This window comes from Chinchilla lanigera, unplaced genomic scaffold (assembly GCF_000276665.1).
Source record: "Chinchilla lanigera isolate Chin_1 unplaced genomic scaffold, ChiLan1.0 scaffold00137, whole genome shotgun sequence".
Taxonomy (NCBI): Eukaryota; Metazoa; Chordata; class Mammalia; order Rodentia; family Chinchillidae; genus Chinchilla; species Chinchilla lanigera.
The window spans coordinates 1,323,831-1,345,037 of NW_004955538.1; the positions used below are offsets into that span (position 1 = coordinate 1,323,831).

The 21,207-nt window shown below is 49.7% G+C and overlaps 1 protein-coding gene across 1 annotated transcript in view; it reads left to right on the forward strand.

The window, feature by feature from the left end:
* The window catches only part of Ppp2r5c (protein phosphatase 2, regulatory subunit B', gamma), a gene marked incomplete at its 5' end in the record, with an annotated part of 130,446 nt that overhangs the window by 90,320 nt on the left and 18,919 nt on the right, over nt 1-21,207 (forward strand). Inside the window, 7 exon segments of the mRNA XM_013507826.1 lie at nt 5,341-5,451; nt 6,364-6,456; nt 6,534-6,664; nt 11,861-11,920; nt 12,559-12,667; nt 13,886-13,939; nt 20,109-20,279. Coding sequence (XP_013363280.1) covers nt 5,341-5,451; nt 6,364-6,456; nt 6,534-6,664; nt 11,861-11,920; nt 12,559-12,667; nt 13,886-13,939; nt 20,109-20,279 — 729 coding nt within the window.

The following is a 21,207-nucleotide window of genomic DNA, read 5'->3' on the forward strand; positions in this document are numbered from 1 at the left end:
CTCTCCCTCCCCATGCTCTCCCTCCCCAGGCCCTCCCTCCCCGCGCTCTCCCTCCCCACTCTGTCCCTCCCCACGCTCTCCCTCCCTGTCCCTCTCCTCTGATGTCTTTAAGTTCACTGACCCTTTCTGCAGTGTCTCCTCTGTTGTGAATTTCATCCAGTAAGTTTTTATCTCACATATTGTAGTTGTCATCTGTTGTCATTTGAGTTGTCTTTTTTACATCTTCTCTGCCTACACCAAACTTTCAGAACACATAGGATCCTCTTTAATGTCCATGTATGCTAGTCCTAGCAGTATCTGTGTCAGATCCAGCTTAATTCAGTTGATTGGCTTTTCCTGTCATCATAAATCATATTTTCCTGCCTCTTTATTTCTCAGGTAGATTTTAACTGGGTGCCTGACATTGTGGATTTTGCCTTGTTAAGTGTTGATACTTACGTATTTCTGTTAACAGTCTTGAGATTTGTTGGGAGATGGAATTAAATTACTTAGAAGCACTTTGATACCTTTGGTTCATGTTTTTTAGATGTATTAGGTGGGACCGAACCCATATTAATTCCACTGCTGGTTATTCACTGCTGAAACAAGACCTTTATGAACCCAGGGCCCCATGCATTACCAGTTTTCCCAGTGTGGTAGGTGGGAGCAGACACTGTTCCCAGCCCTGGACTAGGACAGTCTTCCTTCGGCGTCTCTGGGGAGCTGGTTCGCTCTCAGATACCCACATCTGAAGGTGCGCGAGTCCCTCACGTAAAATGGCACAGTGTTTGCACCAACATTTTCCCATGTGTGTTGTCACCTCTTGATCACTTAGTACACGTAACACAGGATAAATGCTCTGTGACTGGTCATTGTGCTGTGTGTTTAGGGAAAAGTCTGTGTGTTCAGGACAGATAGAATTTTTTTCCCCAAATACTTTCGGGTCCCCGTTGAATCCAAAGAACACACAGATCCGGAGGGCCAGCTGTGCTGGGTTCTCACTGGTGCTTTCCCCAGCCCTGGGGATTTCCTCACACAAACTTGCCACCCGGTACTGTGCTGACTGAGGGGACCCCTGCACATCTCTGGGTCCCTCTGAGTGCAGCGCTCTCCTCTGGAGCTCTGCCTTGCAGACCCCAGCCTTTCCTGCTGGGCCTCACCAGCTCCATTCAGCCCAGAACCTGTGCAGGGGCAAGTGTAGGGCTCGCCGCATCTGTTCTCCCCTGCCCTGCAGAGGCCACTGGCCTTCACGTTGCCCCCGGGGCTGCAAAGCCGTGGTCTCGCGTGTCTCTGCTGTGATTTAGGCCGCAGGGTAACCCTGTGTGACTGCATCTCATCTGGAAGCTCCAGTCCCTGCTTCACTTACTCTGCAGAAGTTGCTCAGTAAATACGCAGCTCCATCCGCTGCATATAAAATTGAAGTCATCAAAAACTACTTGCGCTGAGTGTGGTGGCGCACGCCTGTAATCCCAGCATTCCGGAAGCTGAGGCAGGAGGATCACCACGAGTTCCAGCCTGGGCTACATAGTGCTTTCAAGGCCAGCCCGGACTACATAGCAAGACCCTGTCTCAAAAGAAAAAAAAAAAACTACTTGCATAAACTGTACCTGTAGCTTTTGCCTCCACTGGTGCTTAGGGACCATGGTGTGGATGTGGCTAACTGTGCACACATGAACCCCCACCTCCCTTTATTTGTATCATGTGGGAGAGAGAATATATTGTTTTGCTACTCTAAAGCATTCCTAAACCGTCTCACATTTTACTCCAAAAAGCAGTTTATGTGATAAACCAAATGTAGATAAAGCAAAAATACTGCTGACAATACAATCCAAGTAATATACCTTCACCCTATAATTATTTCAGTGTTTTTGTATTGAAGCTGTATTGTTAAATAAAATACTGGGAATACAGCATTCAGAATCTATAAAAAACTAAACTGGCTGGGCATGGTCGCACACACCTATAATCCCAGCACTGGGAAAGCTGAGGCAGGAGAGTCTCAAGATCAAGACCAGCCTGAACAATTTTGGGAAAACCTGTCTCAGAAAAACACAATTAAATTAAATTTTAAAAACTAGCCTTGGCCTACATTAAGATAAACTTTTAAATCCACAGTTATTTTTAAATGACAGTAATTAACTGATTATAAATGTTACAAATTATTGCTTATCAGGTAGAGATTTTCTGTTCTTAAACTCAAACACAAAAGTTCAAAAATAAACTCATACACATAATTATCCACATTTTCATGCTTATGTGAAGATGTTATACACTTAATTGTAAAATAATCATAGAGATAGTCAGTTTGACAAGTTGCAAATAAATTTCTTTTAAGTATCTTACAAAATTGTGTATGTTTTTATTCCTGTGTCTTCAACTGCCATTGAAGAATGGACAGGTTAATCATCCCTAGTCTGAAAATCAGAGTGCACACAACTCTTTCTGAACATTGACATGATGCCAGAAGTGGAAAATCCTGTACTTAACCTCATGAACTGGCTACAAAGTACAGACAGCCTAAAAATAGTGGACAAAATTCTTACAGGTTAGCAGGCTATCATGGTACACACTTGTAATCCCAACACTCAGGAGGCTGAGGCAGGAGGATCTAGAGTTCAAGGTTACGCTGGACGTATGATAAGACCCTGGCTCACAAAGCGAATTAATAAAGAGTGAGTGAAGTGAAGAAAAAAAAAGGAAAGAGAAAAGAAAAGCCAGTCCTGGCAGTGCAGGCTTGTAATCCCATCACTGTAGGAGACTGAAGCAGGAGGGTTGCAAGTTGAAGCCCATCCTGGGCAGCCTAGTGCCTTAAGGAGACTCCATCTCATACTAGAGAGCACGGAAAGGGATGGGATGTAGCTCAGTAGCTCAGGAGAAGGCCCTAGGTTCAGTCTCTGCCACCAGACAAGGGGGTGGGGGAGAGAATGCTCTTTCAGGTTAAAAAGAAAATACAAATATGTGTGTATATAAGTTAAGAGAGAAAAGAATTTTTTTAAAAAATGTACCTTCAGACTAGGTGTATATGAAACATAAATGATTTTCCCATTTAAACTATTACAAAGCCAAAAAAAAATCCAAACACTTCTGGTCCCAAGCATTTCACTCAACTTGTATTTGAATAGATTGTAAAAACAGCTAGCTACTCAAAGTCAGATTTTAAGTGTAGTTTTTTTCTTAAATGTCCTATCCTGGCATCTGTGTGGAGCGAAGCTGGATTCTGTGAAAGCAGCGCTGGCCGTGCGGGAGGCAGCGGCACAGCTGGGAGAGGCCCTGTCCTTGCTCCCCTGCGCGTTTGCTGTGTGCTCCTTCCGTGGGCTGGGGCAGGGAGGGGGTGCTCAGGGAGAGTCACCCAGCCACCCAGTCATGTGTGAGATAGCGTTCCAGAGAAAACCTGCGACATCGCAGAGGAGCTTGCAATTAGGGGAGCAATTAGGGCTGCAATTACATTACACCGGAGGGCTACAGGTTTAATCCCGCATTTCTCACAGCCCCCGGGTAACTGCTGGGTATTGCAGTTAATAAGGTGACCGAAGGGCACCCTTCCCAGGGGCTCTGTTGCCCTCCGCAGGCGTTTGAGGCCCTCGGACATAAGCACGAGGCACTGAAGTTCCCTTCCCCATGATGATGTCCAAATTCTGGTGCCGTGAAAGCAGATTAGAACTCTGCACACCAGTGAGGAGGGCAGCAGGCTGAACGCTTTGAGTCATCAGCAGTTGGGCGTTCTTACGCGCACCGTCGCTGTCCGTTTGTAAGCTGCCGTGTGAGGCTCTATGTGAATGGCAGCTCCGCATAGCTGGGATTCGCAGTGCCCATCATCAGGACGAGGGTGCACCTCCTCGGGGCATTATAGACCGGGGGTCTTCCTATCTATCACAGGTGACAGTTGCTTAGTGTTAGTGGAGAGGTTGCTGCTCTCCAGTTTGCACACGGTGTGATCAAAAGTGTTGTGGATATTTAAATTTTAAAAATTTGTTACAGTAGAAGACATGCGCTGGGGATGTAGGTCCAATCCCCAGCACCACAGAAAAAAAGACATTGCTAGTAATCCCCCTCAAAATGCTCTCCCTGTCTTCATACACACTCACCCTATCACTCCTGCCACGCTTCTGCTTGTTTGGTTTTGTTGTTGTTGTTTTGAGACAGGGTCTCACTGTGTGGCCCAGACTGGCCTTAAACTCATGGTGATCCTCCTGCTTCATCCTCCTGGGGGCTGGAATTATAGGCGTGCGCCACCACACCCGGCTTCCTGCACTGTTTGAAGCAGTTGTAGAAGTCACTCCCATGAACGTCTTTCCAAGGCTGCCAGATGCCATCCAGCAGAAAGGCAGCCCTGTAGAAACACGATAGGTGGCCGTCCACCTGATGCCCTGGGTCTGGCACTGTGCAACCTCTGGCTCTTCCCCCAAGTCAAAGTGACCATGAACAATAAACGTTTTGAATCCATTCAGAGGCAGCCATGACAGTGCAAGTAAGGACACTCAGGAACTAGGGCTTTCAGAGCTGCTTCAGAAAGTGGCAAGAGGCCGGGCATGGTGGCACGTCTGTAGTCCCAGCACTCGGGAGGCTGAGGCAGGAGGATCACTGCGAGTTTGAGGCCAGCCTGGGTTGCAAAGTGAGTTCAAGCCAGCCTGAACTGCATAGTGAAACCCTGTCTCAAAAAAAAAAAAAGACAAAGGAAGTGGCAGGAAAGAGGGGGTAAATGTGTTTGAAGCAAGGGGGAGGATTTTGAAAGAGATTAATGCTAACGTGTCTTCTACTGCAATAAGATTTTGTACTGTAAATATTCACTGAATTTTTCGTTCATGCCTTGTATTTTGGTTTTTGTTGCTGATAGTCCAGCGGTGCTGATCAGTCTGTGCTCCCGTGTTCCCGGTATAGCACTTGCAAACCGGGACAGCTCTGTGTTTAAAACACTGCTGCGGGCTGGGGTGGGGCAGAAGCAGCAGACTGGAGGGCTGAAAACCCCGTGCTGGCTCCAATCTCTACCCCTCGTGGCCGGGGTGGTCCGGAGAGCTGAGGGACAAGGCGGAGGCAGCACGGCTGGTTTGCTGTGCTGCACAGGCCCTCGAGCTAGGAGCCCTGTCAGCATTTGTCGGTGTCATTGCCTTTGAAAGCAGTGACAGGTACCAGAAAGACTTCCGTGGTCAGCTTGGCAGCCACCTGCCCTGGGGATCCGTTTCCTGCTGCAGTTCTGACCTCAGCTCCCTCTGGGGACCCACACTGCTTCTGAATTTTGAGAATAAGGACAAGCCCCTGTTCCTCTGGAAATGCTACTGGCAGAATCACTCAATACTCTTTCAAATGTTCTTGGTAAATTTTTTTAAATGTTCTGGTTGTAATCATAGAATCTGTGGATTTCAGTTCGCAGTTAACATGTTTCGGACATTGCCGCCTTCCTCCAACCCTACGGGAGCAGAATTTGACCCCGAGGAAGACGAACCAACGTTAGAAGCAGCCTGGCCTCATCTGCAGGTACTGGTCCCAGAGGGCAGACCCGAACAGAGGGCAGGCCCAGTGTGGGGTCCCATTGCGGGCTTCGGGGAGCAGGGTCGTGGCCCAGGACCCCTGGCTTTGGGTAGCACAGTGTGTATGTGCACATGTGTGTGTGTCTGTGTGGTATAACCCTACCTGATGTGGAATTGTGGAGTCTGTCTTCAGTAGCACTGCCCACCGTGTGGATACACCCCGGAGCTGGGCCTAGAGGTCCAGCCTGACCCGCTCTCCGTCAGCTTCCCGTGCGTCGCACGTCCCCGAGAGCCCCTGTGCCGACCAACACCTTTTTCTCGCCTCTGCGCGGCACAAGGCTGACTGGTTAGGAGGCACGGGGCAGCGTGAGCAGAGTAAGGCCGGATGTGCGAGGGGGAGGGCGGCACACCCGGAAGAAGGCAAAGAGATGGGGAGCAGGGCCGGAGCCAGGTAGTGCTGCAGCCAGGGAAAGGGGGCCAGACGGCCATGGCCTCTGGTTTCTACGCCGGGTCCTGGCCCGTGGGCCGCAGCGTCAGGCCGCAGCGTCGGCCCAGTGCGGTCGCTGGGTGAGACGAGAGGCGGGCACTGCAGCTGTCAGTCCCAGCCCAGTGTTGGTCTCAGCCTGGTTGAGGCAGCGAGCTCTGTGGGCTCTGAGCAGCAGGTGGAGCGTGGGCGACACAGTCCGGGGAGGACATTTGCTTGTGCCACTTACGGGGTGGTCTACAGGCCTTACTAAGTAAAATAATTACCGTCACCGGTTATAATTGAGGTAAGCCACATAACGCAGCATGAATCTGTAGGGATGAGGCTTTTATAAAAGCCTAGCATTTGCAGGCAAGTAAAGATTCAACTTACAGTGTATTTTAATCTCCAGTTGATAAAATACCACATTGACTCATTGTTGTTTTTTCCTCCTAGCTTGTTTATGAATTTTTCTTAAGATTTTTAGAGTCCCCAGATTTCCAGCCTAACATAGCGAAGAAATACATTGATCAGAAGTTTGTGTTGCAGGTAAGTCCGGATAGCGGGGCTGCGGCCTGAGCTGCAGAGCGCGCCCGTGCTCACTGAGTTTCTCTTTCTTCTTGAAGCTTTTAGAGCTCTTTGACAGTGAGGATCCTCGAGAGAGAGATTTTCTGAAAACCACCCTGCACAGAATCTATGGGAAGTTCCTAGGCCTGCGCGCGTACATCAGGAAACAGATAAATAATATATTTTATAGGTAAGTCCCCGCAGCCACGCCCGTCTGCATGGTGCTGCTCATCCCCACGCGATGTCACCCTCCGTGTCCTGGTGCAGGTAGGACCATGGAGGGCGGGTTGACAGCCTGTTTGTCATGCTCAGGGACCTGGGTTATGCTGTGCAGGGGCCAGGCTAGCCCCGTCCAGCCAGCCCCGCCCATGCCCCAGCCTGGCCCCTAGAGCTCACCGTGGTCCTGCTCGCTGCCCTGATGTGTGATGGACCCGACGCTGTCCAAATGGCACGTCCCTTCCACTGTGTGCTGCTCACTCCTCACCGAGCCCCCGTGGGGGAGGGGCGCTGAGGGAAGTGACAGCGTTCACCTGGGAGGTGTGTGTGCCTAGGTGTGAGGTCGGGACTCCTGCCGTGCACGGAGAGGAGACCTGCTGGAGCTGGAAGCACAGCAGGACAGCGCCATGCCTACCCCGGGGCAGCTAGCCCAGGGCGCAGGAAGAACACTGCAGCATTCCCAGCGCAGTGGTAGCAGTGGTGGCCGTGGCCGTGACCTTCCACTTGGGCACACCACCCTGTTCCTGTCCTGGTCATGGCTCCGGCCAGGCACATTCATTCTCACGTTCTCACTTCCCTCCATCCGCAGACACCGTGTGCCTGCACTGTCCCCTGGATGACAGGCGCGGCCTTCCCCCGCCACCTGGGCTCTCACCCTGCTCAGGTGTGGCCTCCTGGGCCGTCCTCTCCCACCTGCTGCCCTGCCAGTCCCTCAGCCCCTGGATTCCCGGAACGCCCCTTCAGTTGGAACCCCTGCCTGACGGGGAGGGCGTGGCTGCATCCCCACAAGGACAGCCTCGTGTGGCTGATGGGTCACCCCTGCAGTGGCACAGAGTGAATGATGGTGGAGGAATAGTTCATGCGGCTCCCTGTTTGTCCTTGGAACTCTGCAGACAAGCAGTTTATCTGCAGCTGTTGTCTTAGCTAGTCTCTCTAAGACATTAATTCACTGTAGTGTTGGCTAAAGAAGTGACAACCTGACAGCGATAGGGACCGCGATGGCGGCCCTCTGTGAGACAAGTGAGTGAGTTTCATGCACCCTAGCTTCAGGGCCAAGACCAGGTTATTTCCCGGCAGCGGACCCGTGGTGTCACCCACGGCCACATACAGGCCGGCGGGCCCTTACTTAGTCACAGTGACTACGCAAGGGAGGAGGGCGGGGAGCCGAGGCAGGCTGTGGCAGGTGCAGAGGCTCACGCCCAGAGAGCGGCCTCCTCACTGCAGTCCAGCCCTGCCCTCCCAGCCGCGCGTGCAGCCTGGTACTTGGAGTCACTGGGATCAGCTCTGGTCCCTTATCGTCACCCCAGTAGTCGTTCGGCGCTGGGAGCCTCTCTGTGTGTGTGGCTTTCCTCTGAAGTCCTTCCGAGTTCCCCATGTCCCGTGTATATCAAGGAGCCCAGGCCAAACAGCCCAGCCCCAGCTCGCCTGCTATAGCGAGAGAGTGATGTCACTCTCCCAAGTGGTTTGTGCCTGTTTTCCACCTCGTGGTACTGTTCCTTTTTAACAGGATCATTACTTGGCTGATGTCCTTATAGATCAGAACATTATATACAGGGCTTAAATAACATCGAACAGGTACAATTTAAATTTCAGCCTTGTAATCCTAAAATTAAAGCTCTGCCTACAGTGTTTTTGTTTCCCCAACACAAGTGGGTTTGTTCAGATAGCAGAACCACAAATGTGTGGAACACCGCACTAGAGAATTACACATCATGCGGTTTAGTCCACGTTAAAGGATCAGTGCTAAAATGTGATATTTTTGTGGCTTTTTTTCTTTCACTAATCTTTTCTACAATTACCTTGCTGTGTACATGCCAAAGTAAACATATTATTTAGATTCTAATTGGTTTGGGCTTTAAACATCATTTTCACTTAAGAAAAAAAAAAAAAATCAAAGTTCTTGAGACATATATTGCCAGGGATGTAGCTTAGCAGCACAAATGCCTGTCTGGCAAGCTCAAGGTCCTGAGTTCGATTCCCGGTACCAAAAAAAAAAAAACAAAAACGTTTGAGAGATGTATTTATTTCCTTAAGTTCTATGTAATACAAGTTGAGCATTCAGGATCCGCAAATCCAAACTCTGAAATCCAAAGCGCTCCAAACTTTAAAACTTTGTACTGACATAACCCCAACATGGAGAATCGCACACCTGCCTTCATGACAAGCCACCACTGAAATGCAGGCACCGCCAGGTGCAATGCACACCTGCAGCCCCAGCTGCTGGGAAGCTAAGCCAGGAAGGTCGCCTGAACCCAAGAGCGCCAGGCTGACCTGGGCAAAGAGCAAGATCCTGTCTCAAAAAGTAATTTTTAATTAAAATTAAATCAGACAATAAAAATATTATGTAAAATTTCCTTCAGGCTATATATAAAAGGCATAAATGAATTTCAGCTTTCAACTTGGGTCCCATCCCTGAGATTTTAAATAATAAATATATATTAAATAATAATAAGTAAAATAATATTTAAGGCATATAATACATATACATACATGTATATCCACACAAATGTTCTAACATCAGAACAGTTCTGGCATCTAGAACATCGCAGATCCTGAGTATTTCGGTAAGGGTTCTCTGCCTGTGCAGCAGTGCCTCGTAAGAAAAGGCACTTTGATGGCACGGCTCGGCCTCCTGAGGGCACTGCTGTTCCTGCTCTTTCTCTGGGTAGGCATGAGTGCGAGGGTGGGGCAGCGAGTCCTTGTGCTCTGCTATACTGCCTGCACTGCAGGCCTCCGGTCACTGTCGGCTGTCCTTACAAACCTGTCACCTGCCCTGGGCTCTGGACTGTTGCACTCCCCGTGCTGTCCGCTAGGCTGGGGTGTCTGCAGGGACTTCTCGCTCATGTGCCGTGGCTCCACTGGGCTCCCTGTCCACGCGGCCTGTGGTGGCACACTCGGGCTGCGTGAGCATCAGGCCTCAGGCGTGCAGCTTCTTGCAGGCAGCCGCTGCCTCCAGCAGGGAGGCCACTGAAGCCGCCAGTCCTCGGAGCTGCAGCTCCAGCCTGGGGCTGGTGTGAGTTAGTTAGTGTTGGCAAGGCAGGTGCAGGGACAGCCGACCTGGGAGGGGAACGTCAGAGTTTTGGGGTCCTCTCTGGCCTGCCCTGAGCCGAGCTCCGTGGCTTTCCTCCAGCTTGGTCACCTTTGGAAAAGCAAGGACGCCTCTTCTCATCTTCCCCCTTACATCTACTTCACGTTGAATTAGGATAACTAGGAATTAAGAACTGCTGGTCAGGAAGAAACAGCCCTGTTGGCTCAGGAAGCCAAGTGTCCTGGAGCTCACGGAGCTGTGAGGCACCTTCTGCACACCTTGTTGCCAGTTCCCTGCTGTACTTCCAGGCGAACTGCCTCTCTTCTTCTCCCTCTCCTTCCTCTTCCTCTTCCTCTTCTTCCGTTTGTCTGTTTTTGAGACAGGGTCTCATCACGCAGTTCAGGTTGGCCTTGAACTCGTGCTGGCCTCGAATTCATAGCAGTCTCCTTGCTCTCGAGTGCTGGGATCACAGCGGAGCGCCCCCGCGCCCAGTGTCCCTGTATTTCAGTGTTTCTTTGCTTAGCGGTCCTGATGCCTGTGGGCTGTGTCTCCATTTACCTAGTGGCCTTGGTGCCTTGCCTGCCCCTCCCCATCACCCCATTTTACAGAACTTGTTTTTTCTCCCTTCATGCCCCGTCTTTGTGAGTCTGTCAGAGACCTACCTTTGGGGCTCAGTTAAGCCATAGTCCCTGCGTGGATCCTGGCCATTTGGGGACCTACGAATGTCCAGACCCCGTGCTCACGCCTGCTTCATGTCTGTGAATGTTTGCCTGTTCTTTACCCTAAGGTCACTGCTCTTTCTTTCAGACAGGGGCTGAGATTTCAGCCTGGTGTTTAAATCTTCACAAAGTTGCTTTTGTCTCTGAGTGAAGTTTCACATGCTGGCAGGAATCTTTCCCAGCATGCCTCTGGCTTCACACCAGTCCTCTGTGTGTGTCAGGGCAGACGGGCGCCTCGTGCACCTGGCTGAGGGGCAGGAGCGGGCTTTCTGTTTCCCAGGGAGTCCTTCCGGGGGAGGGCGTTTTCCTGCTTCCTGACAAGTCCCTGCCCCGCTCCTTGTCCCCAGTTCTTGCAGCAGATGTGTTTTAAGCCTCAAACAGATGCCAGGCTTGGTCCTACACCACGAACACAGTAATGAGAAGTCTTCTTCCCTGTCCAGAGGGAGACACAGGCGACAAGCTGACACAGGGGGTGTGCCTGGCCCGGGAGCTCGGCAGGAAGAACCTGCTCTGAGGAAGGTGCCAGGAGGTTGAGCAGACGGGCACTCGGGGTCACCTGTGAGTCAGCTCAGAGGCTGTGTGGAGATGTCAGCGGGGCAGTGAGCGGCACAGTCCAGGAGGTGCACAGGAAAGAGCATTTATCTTCTGCCCCCACTGTGCTCAGCGTTGCGAGCTTTAAAACTGAGTAAGACATCAGCTCACACTGAAATGCAGCAAAAGTAGTAGGTGAATTAATGGATAGATAGAATGTGTTTACATACTGCGGAACAAATAGAGCAGATTGTAAATGACTGAGTCTGGGTGGTGGACATACGAGTGTACACAATAAAATCCTTAACACTTTTCTGGATCCTTGAAATTTTTCAAAATAAAATACTGGAACTAGGCATAGAACCCCACACTTGTAATCTCAGCACTCAGGAGACAAAGGCTGGAGGACTGTGAATTTAAGGCCAGCCTGGACTCCCTAGAGTTCTAAGCCTGCATGACAAGACCCTGTCTCAAGACTCAGACAAAAAAAAATTAAAAATACTGTCGTTACAATCCAGGGAAGAGACTTGAGCAAGACACGCTCTCTGCCTTTGAGGCATGTGCGTCTCCAGGCCTCGGGGAGCCTCTCGGGTTCCCGCAGAGCTCTTGGGGCAGTGACCAGCTGCGTCCAGAAGTGCTGTTTGTTTGGTTTTTGTTTTTTCGTTTTTGAGGGATGGTTTTTCACAGCACTGGGGGTGAAACCCAGGGCCTCTTGGTGCTGGGCGAGCTCTCTACCCCAGAGCCGCCTCCCAGTCCCGTGAAGGGTTTCACAAGTGCCGGTGCCACGTGGCCCAGCTTTCCTCCTGCAGGCTTTACTTTCTTATCCAGAGGATTTTAGTCTTTCCAGGTGTTATTTCAGGATCTGATTCTAATAGACAAATTGTTTTTCTAGGTTTATTTATGAAACAGAGCATCACAATGGCATAGCAGAATTACTGGAAATATTGGGAAGGTAAGTCTCTGCACTGCTGGTAGCCAGTGACCAAGTAACGGCTCTCTCATCCCTATTGTTCCATGGGTATATCGTACACCTCAATATCATTGCTATGGAAACTATGGAATTTCAGTTATTTTCTCAGGAGCAGTGTTAAAAATAGTTACAGAAGAAGGTTCAGATGAGAAGCTTATTAGAAAAATAGATTATACATTTGCAGTATTGACTGCTAATTATTTCAAATTGCTTTGACTATAGATTCTTCATACATACACTTACAATTAACATTTCAAAATTTTCATCATATTCTGGGGGAAGTTCTTGCGTGCTATTATTTTTTAATTGATAAGCTATCAGTTTTTGTTTGTTTTGTTTTGTTTTTCTCCGGTACCAGGAACCGAACTCACGACCTTGCGCTTGCCAGGCAGGTGCTTTTGCTGCTGAGCTAAATCCCCAGCCCTAAGCTATCAGTTTTACATTAGACCTCCTAGGCCAGACAGGGTACCGAGGTAAATATCTTGCAAGCACTTTCCACCTGTGCTTCCTTGGGAACACAGTGAACATTAGCAGCTCAAGGTTCTGAAGGAAAAAAAGACACTTGATTATGATGGGAAATTTGTAAATATTCAAACCCCGAATACATTCTGTCTTTACAGTATAATTAATGGATTTGCCTTACCGCTGAAAGAAGAGCACAAGATTTTCTTATTGAAGGTGTTGCTGCCTTTGCACAAGGTGAAATCACTGAGTGTGTACCACCCCCAGGTAAGAGCAGGGAGCACCGACCACGGCGTTCCGCGGCTTCCAGGAGTAGGTCCCGCCAGTGCTCAGGTCCCACTAGTGACTCTGGTGACAAGCCTGTGGCGACAACAGAAGTCACAAGAGGGTGCAGAGCTTCCTTCTGTGAGATCAGAACGCCTCCTGGGTACAGAGCTAGGAAGCTGGCCACAGCGCAGAGAAGGGGCTGGCTGGCTCTGAAGGAGCCCTGGGCTTCTCGGGGGATAGCTTTTCCTTGCTGAAATTTAAAACCAGCACCCTAGAGACAAAAGCCTGTTGGTCATGGCCAGTCAAATGGCCTGTGACACGGTTGGCTTTTTTTTTTAAATAGATTTTTTAAGCTGTTGGGATCTCCTGTAGTTACACTGATAAGTGGGTAAGTGTTACTACCTGGTTAGGTGGTGGGAGATGTGGATGCTTTGAGATGTGGGTCCCCCTCATGCTTTCCTAGGCAGGACCTAGCTACGCGGACGGCAGCTTTGGGGCTCCCATGAGTGGCGGTGATATATTTGTCACTTTCAGCTATCACCCAGCCTGCCCCTGGCAGGCTTGCCATTGTGTTCAGAGCACACAGGACTGAGTCCTGCCAGGCCTCGCTTTGGGAGGTGGCAGTGTGGGGCGAACGACAGAAAGTATGTTCTATGGGGCTGGGGATTTAGCTCAGCGGCTGCCTGCCTGGCAAGCGCGAGGTCATGAGTTTGATTCCTGGTACCGGAAAAAAAAGAAGAAAGTATGTTCAAGACACTGGCTTCCTGGGATAGATTTTACTTATTTTCTCGGACCGCTATTAACTGGTAACATTTTTATGCCCAGGCAGTATGTTATCATATTAATTGCTATACTAAAGGAATTAATAGTTGAGAAATTTAAGACAGAACCAGATTGTAATTTTTTTCCATCTGTTAGATTACTTGTTCATTCTAATCTTCTAAAGGACCACAGGAAGCCCATCACACTGGGTTGACTTGCCAGTGGTATTAGTCTAAAAGTTGTTTCCTGATTTTTTGGTTTTTTGTGGGTTTTGCCTTCCAATTTATCCCCGATTAATGGGAAGGAAGTACGGGTTGGGCGTCAATCCCAGGGCCCTCCTTGGGCAGGTGGCACGTGCCGGGCCACCTCAGGCCCTGTCTGGCTAGAGGAAGGTGTTTTACAGACACTCCCGTGGTGACGGCAAGCACTAATGCTCCTCCTCCTGTGGCTTCCCAGCTGGCGTACTGTGTCGTGCAGTTTCTGGAGAAGGACAGCACCCTCACCGAGCCGGTAAGTGTGCACGGCTGCCCCGAGAATGTGGACGCGTGTGCCCCCGAGTGTCAGTACCCAGCACGCCTGCCTCACGAGGCTGCCGCACGGCTCTCCCTCTGCATTTGCGGCGCTCACGAGCAGGCCGAGTCCACCGCGTGCCGCAGGCTCTCTAGGGCGGCAGTGTTACAGCAGGGTCCCTTTCTGAGTGTCTGTGTGGTAAGTTTGTGCCTCTCGTGCTGCACCGGGGCCCTCGGAAAGCAGAGCCCCTGAGCACAGCGATCCCCAGCCTGCGTGCAGTGGAGCCCCTCGCTGCTGCCTGGTATGAGTGACCAGGTCCCGAACTCCGGTCGGAGGCAGCGCAGAGACAGGATACGGTGCTTGTCTTACTAAAAAGAGCTTGTTACCCTGAAAGCGCTTTCCAAAGTAAATGTAACCCTCTTATAATCAGTGTATCCCAGGTGAAGGGAGGATCACTAATTTTCTTGGCATTTTTATTTATTAAAAATTTTCAAAAGGCTATACTAGCCAAGATTAACAAAAAGCAGGTATGTCAGATGCCAGTCTAAGCATTTGTTTTTGTTTTTGTTTTTATTTTAAGATTTTTATATGTATAATGACATGTAAATTTTTTTTTTTTTTTTTATACCAGGAATCAAACTCAGGACCTTGCACTTGCCAGGCAGGTACTTATGCCACTGAGCTATATCCCCAGCCCGGTCTAAGCATTTGCATACACTTTTTAAAATCAGCTTTTTTAGGATATGATTCACATACTCTACAATTTGCCTGTTTAAAGTATACAGCTCAAAAGTTTGAGCTGGGCATGGTGGCATATGCCTGTAATTCCAGCACTCTGGAGGCTGAGGCAGGAGGATCGTTGCAAGTTTGAGGCCAGCCTGGGCTACAAAGTGAGCTCAAGGCCAACCTGAACTGCATAGCAAGAGCAAGACCCTGTCTCAAAAAGACAAAGAACAAACAAAGAAAGCCAAAGTTGAAATCACATTGAATCTAGAACAAAATGCACACATTTTATCCTGATATTTATTATATAAGTCCCTCATATATAAAATAAAGATAATACAAATAAAAGGAATCCCAGCACCCAGGTGGCTGCAGCAGGAGGACTGTTGCGAGTTCGAGGCCAGCCTGGGCTACAAAGCGAGTCCAAGACCAGCCTGAACTGCATAGCGAGACCCTGTCTCAAAAAAAGACAAAAAAAAACTGATAGATCACACTATTAACATTGTTAAATTATGGTAAAATATACACATATATAATGTTGGGGCTGGGGATTTAGCTCAGCGGCAAAGCGCCTGCCTGGCAAGCACAAGTGAGTTCGGTTCCCGGTACCAGAAAAAAAAAAAAAAAAAAAAAAACCACACATATATAACATGAAATTTGCCTTTTTGACCATTTGAAGTGTGCAGTTCCGTGGCATTGATTATATTCTCAGTGTTCTTCAACCATCTCCACAGTCTGTTTCCAAAACATCATCATTTCAGACAGAAACCCCGGACACGTTCAATGACAATACCCTGTTCCTCGTCTCCTGGCCCCTGCTGACTTGTAATCCACTTGCTGCCTCTGAATTTGAGTATTCTAGCTGCCCTTGAAAGTAGAACCATACGGCTGTGTTCCTTTTGTACCTGGCTTCTCCTTATTCCTTTGTACCTTCTCCTACCTAGCATACCATCTGCACACTTCATCCCACACCATCAGAACGGCATTCCTTGCTGTGGCTGAAAGTGATCCCTCAGGTGTTCGGACCACGTTCTGCTTATCCATCAGTGAACGCTGGCGTCACCCCATCTCTTGGCATTTGAACAGTGGGCTGCAGACATAAGGGTGCACGTGTGTGTTCATGTCTGTGTTGAGTTCCTTAAGATGTACCCCCAAAGCAGAACTGCTGAGTGACGTGGTAGTTTAGCTTTCTGAGGTGCTGCTGTCCTGTACCCCACAGCCTTCGCACGCACCATCCTGCACTTGCTGTGGGCTGGGAGACACTGTGCAGGGCCCCCCACGCGCCTGCAGCCTCACCAGTGCTCATTTTCGTTCTTTTTTTTTTTTTAATCTTTTTGAGACAGGGTCTCGCTGTGCAGTTCAGGCTGGCCATGAGCTCACTTTGTAGCCCAGGCTGGTCTCGAACTCGCAACGATCCTCCTGCCTCAGCCTCCCAAGTGCTGGGATTACAGGCATGTGCCACCACGCCCGGCACATTTTCGTTCTTTAGAGGGGTTGTTGTTGCTGTCGCCGTCCCAGTGAGTGTGAAGGACAGTGCTGTCACGGCTCCGTGTACTGATGACGTCGACTCTTCATTATGCGTGAGCCGCTGTGTCTTCTTTGGAGAAAAACCTGTTTTAATGCATTGCCCATTTTTTTAAACTAGCTTTCTTTTATCACTGAGTAACAAAAATAAGGAGTGTAGGTGTCATTTAAACATTTGAGTCCTCTTTTAACAATCACGGTTCTAATAGTAAGGCAGATATTGTAACTCCTGAGTCCTTTCTGATCCATTTTCTGTATTTCAGTTTTCTTATGAGATTGTAGTTTTTATAAAGAAAATGCAGAGAAATTCTTAGTGAATTATTGTACCAGCTTATGGGCTGTGCCTTCTTCAAAGCTCTTACATTTTGTGGTGGACTCCCTCGTCTCACATGCAGAATTCCAGGTTGCAGAGGCTTAGCCGCCAAGCCGTGGCTGGGCCTGCCCAGGGCCTGCTGCGCTCCGCCCCTCCCCTGGAGGGGCGGAGGGGGGGGGGAGGCCTCCCCGCTCCCCTGCCGCTGGCTCCTGGCTAGGGTTAGGGAGCTGGGATGAGGGACTTCAGCATCAAGTGCTGTCGCGGTGGTTCCTTCAGTTCCCGTGAGGGGGTTTTCTTTCATCCTCTTCACTGGACTGAAGCACCATTTAAGTATGGAGAAGGAAATGGTGTTAATAATTTCATAACAGCCCATTGGGGGTTGGTGGCATTTTCTGTCTTTCTCTGTGGTATTCTCTTCATGCTCACATGCCCTAATTCTCGTCGGTGTCCGACATCTCCAAACTGAAGGGTGAGAGCTTTTCCTGAGAAAGAGTATGTAAAGAAATTCCAACCACCTCGCCTCCATATTTCTATTCAGAAACCTAAATAAAGACAGAGAAGGAGAGAAAAAGTGAGCAAAGTTTTCGTATGACGATTTTTCCTTGCATACATCTCACACCCTTAATGGCTAAAGCCCCACGTTACACTGTGGCTTCTCCTTCCTGTCACCACCCTGACCACGTCCCCTCCCACGAGAGTGAGAGCTCCCCCACAGCTGTCCCCCTGGAGGCAGGGTGGCTTTCCCCACAGACGTGAGTGCGGAGCTCAGGTTTGCCAGCAGCACAGACAAGCCGCACACGCAGCGGTGCCTCGTTTCATAGCTCCTGCTACACAGGTAACAGCGGTACCGTCCTGGCTGCAGAAAGTTGTTTTGTACTAAAAGTAGTGCAGCCCCCTGAAGGAGTAAATTTCCTCCTTCAGAGTCACATACGAAAACACAGAGGCCATGCTGCCTGGTTTCAGCAGTGAGAGCTCGTCAGTGATATCAAGTGTAGGCTCTCCTGAGGTAGACGTTGGTTTGGGGTATGTGTGGGCCCCCCGGGCCTACCCCTGTGGGACTCCTAGAGTCAGCCTGTGTCAAGGCTCAGAAACACTTTGGTAGAACATGATGTGCATGTGGTACACACCCTTAATCCTCGCACTCGGGAAGGCTGAAGCAGGAGGATCACATGCTGGAGCCCATCTTGAGCAGTTTAGACTGTCTCAAAATAAAGCCCTGGAGGTGTAGCTCAGCTTAAAGCCCTGGGTTCGATGTCCAGTGCCACACAAAAAAAGCAGTCTTATAAAGGACATTTGCTGCCCCTTTTACATCTTGTAATTAGTATTTTCCATTTGGACGTTGTGCGGTGGACTGAAGCTTTCTGGGTACACGAAAGTTTACTGCTGGTATAAGCCTAGAGTCTCTTCACCTGCACAGCCTGGTGGCACTCTTCTTCCTCCCGGAAGCCAGCAGCCCTGTGAGCTCCTAGTGGGCTCAGGGCCTGGAGCCACACCCGCTGCACACAGCCACTGTCCCCAGCATTAGCATCCCCAAGCAGACACGCGGCCAAATCCTGCCGCCTCAGGAGCAGCTGGGGTCACTGGGCCTTGGCCACCGTGGGCCCAGACAGTGTGAGTATAAGTCCGGTGTGTGACCCGACTCCAGAAATAATGCCTTCCCAGTGGCATGGAAGAGTGAATAGCTGGCCCGATTTGCTCACAAATTAGCGTATTTCTTTCTCCTCATAAAACTCTGTTGGACAAATGACTATGTGGTGAGTTAAGAGACAGCCACATAAGGTCGGGGATGTAGCTCAGCAGCACAAGCGCCTTGTCTGGCAAGCTCAAGGTCCCAAGTTTGATTCCCAGTACCAAAAAAAAAAAAAAAAGAAAAGAAAGAAACAGCCACATCAGTTGTATTCCTGACAGTGGTTTGGGTGCACAGAAAGGTACTCAATACATGTGTACTAATTTTGAGCTTCAAATAGGACAATCATTAAATGATTTTCTTTACATAGTTCCTTTGTAGATTTTTATGTCAAATGCCAAAATTCAGAGCACTTTTAAATAAATGTTGGCGTTTTATAAATGTAGTATCATAGAAGGTTGTTCAGGAGCCCAAATGCCAAAAGTGTCAAAACTTAATTATTCTCAGTATATTTTTTTAAGTTCTCACCTGGTTTTTTAACCACCGCTGAGGACTCCTGAGCAGGGGCGGGCTCTCCCAGGCTGGAAGTGACGCGTGAGTGAGAGCAGCCAGCCAGGCTCCCAGAGCTGCCACGCACAAGGCCTCTGCCGCAGTCTCGGTCCTGCCATGCGGTGGGGACGGGGCTCCCCAGCAGTGCTGGGGCCAGGCTGAACAGCTGCTTCCAAATGATGGATTGTACGTGTGCAACTCTGTGTGCAAATGTGCGTGTGTACTTACACATATAAATGCCTGCTTGGGCTTATGGTGTATTTTTAAACTAAGATATCCTAACTCTAGAAATATTAATTCACATTGAGTCAAATCCAGTATTTTCTATTTGTCTGATTGTGATGGGGATTTGCAAATTACAGGAACAAATAAAAAAAGGAAAGGGCCCAGCAGAAGCTGCTTCTAGCGTGGGACTCGGGCAGACAGCATAGTGCATGAAACCACGCACTTGGCGACACTGTGGTCCGGCCGGACGCAGCTCGCACTGAGGGCGCTGTTCCCACCAAGCCACAGGCACTGCAGCTCCTCCAGCGAGCGCTTCCGGAGCTCCTGGGCAGCTCCCGCCCACGGGTGTGTGCGCAGAGCCCGCGTGGGCCTGGCCACGCTTCCTCCTGCGGAGGCACCCAGGCGGGGGTGAGCAGGAGCTGCATTCACATCGCTCTGTGAAAAACCCTCAGCGCAGTGGAGGGCACGGCACAGTCACGTGTGTTTATGTGTACACGCGCGCGATGGTCAGAGTATTTGAAAAATGGATTATGGTTGTGTATATATGTTGCCAGCAGTTTCAAAACTGTGCTTCCGCACTAGGATACTTACATGAATTCATGTGCTGCATGATCTCCCCTGATCTCTAATTCTCCTAACCTCTTTTTTTTTTGGAAACAGGGTCTCCCTGTGCAGTTCAGACTGGTCCTGAACTCCCTTTATAGCCCAGGCTGGCCTTGAACTTGTAGTAATCCTCCTGCCTCAGCCTCCTGAGTGCTGGGATGACAGGTGTGCACCAGCACATTTGGCTGAGCTGCCTATTTTTTTATCTCTTTTCTTTTTCCTTCTCGTTTTAATTAAATAAACTGACGTGGGCGGGGGCGTGGCTCAGTGGTAGAGCGCTTGCCTCACAGGCACCAGTCCCTGGCTTCCCCAGCACCACTCACGCAGAGGACCTAGCTTCCTGAAGTGGCACTTGATCAGAAAGAGTGCTCTTATCATTTAAAAATGTGGTGCCACAAGCACCTGCCTGGCAAGTACAAAGTCCTGAGTTGGCTTCCTGGTGCCAAAAAAACCCTGTGGCTCCAGACCGTGTAAAATTAGACCTGTTTACCTGATAGCTCATTTCTGGATCCGTAGTCCACGTTCTGCTGCCTTGCAGTGGGAACACCTTGGAGAAAACGGACCCAGCCGTCCTGGCATCACTTCCTGTGCTGTTTCTTTCACAGGTGGTCATGGCACTTCTCAAATACTGGCCAAAGACTCACAGTCCAAAAGAAGTAATGTTCTTAAATGAATTAGAAGAAATTTTAGATGTGATCGAGCCATCCGAATTCGTGAAGATCATGGAGCCTCTTTTCCGGCAGTTAGCCAAGTGTGTTTCCAGCCCGCACTTCCAGGTATGTGGGTCTGGGGACAGATGATCACATTACTCAGCATATTCATTTGGAAATTAAGGGTTTGGGGCACAGCTGGTCCTGGTTTGCTTTTCCTGTAATTTAAAGGTAAAATTCGTGTTTTTACTTGCACTTCAAAACAAGATGCTAAAACTTTAATTCTGTCAAATATACTTTAATATCCTGTTCTCCTGACAGAAAATATTTTTCTCAGTAAGAGCGACCCAGCATGGCTCCTCAGTAGACATGGTAGCACACTCCTGTAATCCCAGCTACTCATGAAGCTGAAGCAGGAGGGTCGCAAATTGAAGGCCAGCCTGAGCTGCATAGCAAGACCCTGTCTCAAAATGAAAAGGTGTGGGCGTGTAACTCAGTGACAAGAGCCCTCCCCTTGAATGCTGGAGACCCTGGGTTCGGTCCCAGGTACAGCAAAGTACAAAAATGTAAATCTGAAAAGCTCAGCTTCTCTGTGAAGCTGTTTATCTTCAAGCTCAGTGTTCTTCCATACTCAGGGGACCTTGTCTTCCACACTGAGTTATCAGTATTGACAATAGACAGTGTGATGATGAAAACCTCCAGCTCTGGGCCAGATGTGGCACACACCTGTAGCCCCAGCACTCTGGAAGGCTGAGGCAGGAGGATTGCAAGTTTGAGCCTGACCTGGGCTGCCTGGCACCTTGATGAAACCGTGCGTCCCGTAGGAGGCGCTGGGGTGTGGCTGGGTGGTGCGCACCCTTCTTGCTCTGGGGTGGCCTCGCTTCCTAAGCTCCTCATTTCTGACAGAGGAATGTGGACCCTCCGGTCTTCTGAAACAGGATGCCCGATTCTTCGCACTCCCACACTCCCGTCGCGGTCAGAGCCCCTGGGCGCGGTCCCTCACCCCGCCACCCCCAGGCGGCCGCGGCCCCTCCCTGCGGCATGCCTGCCCGCC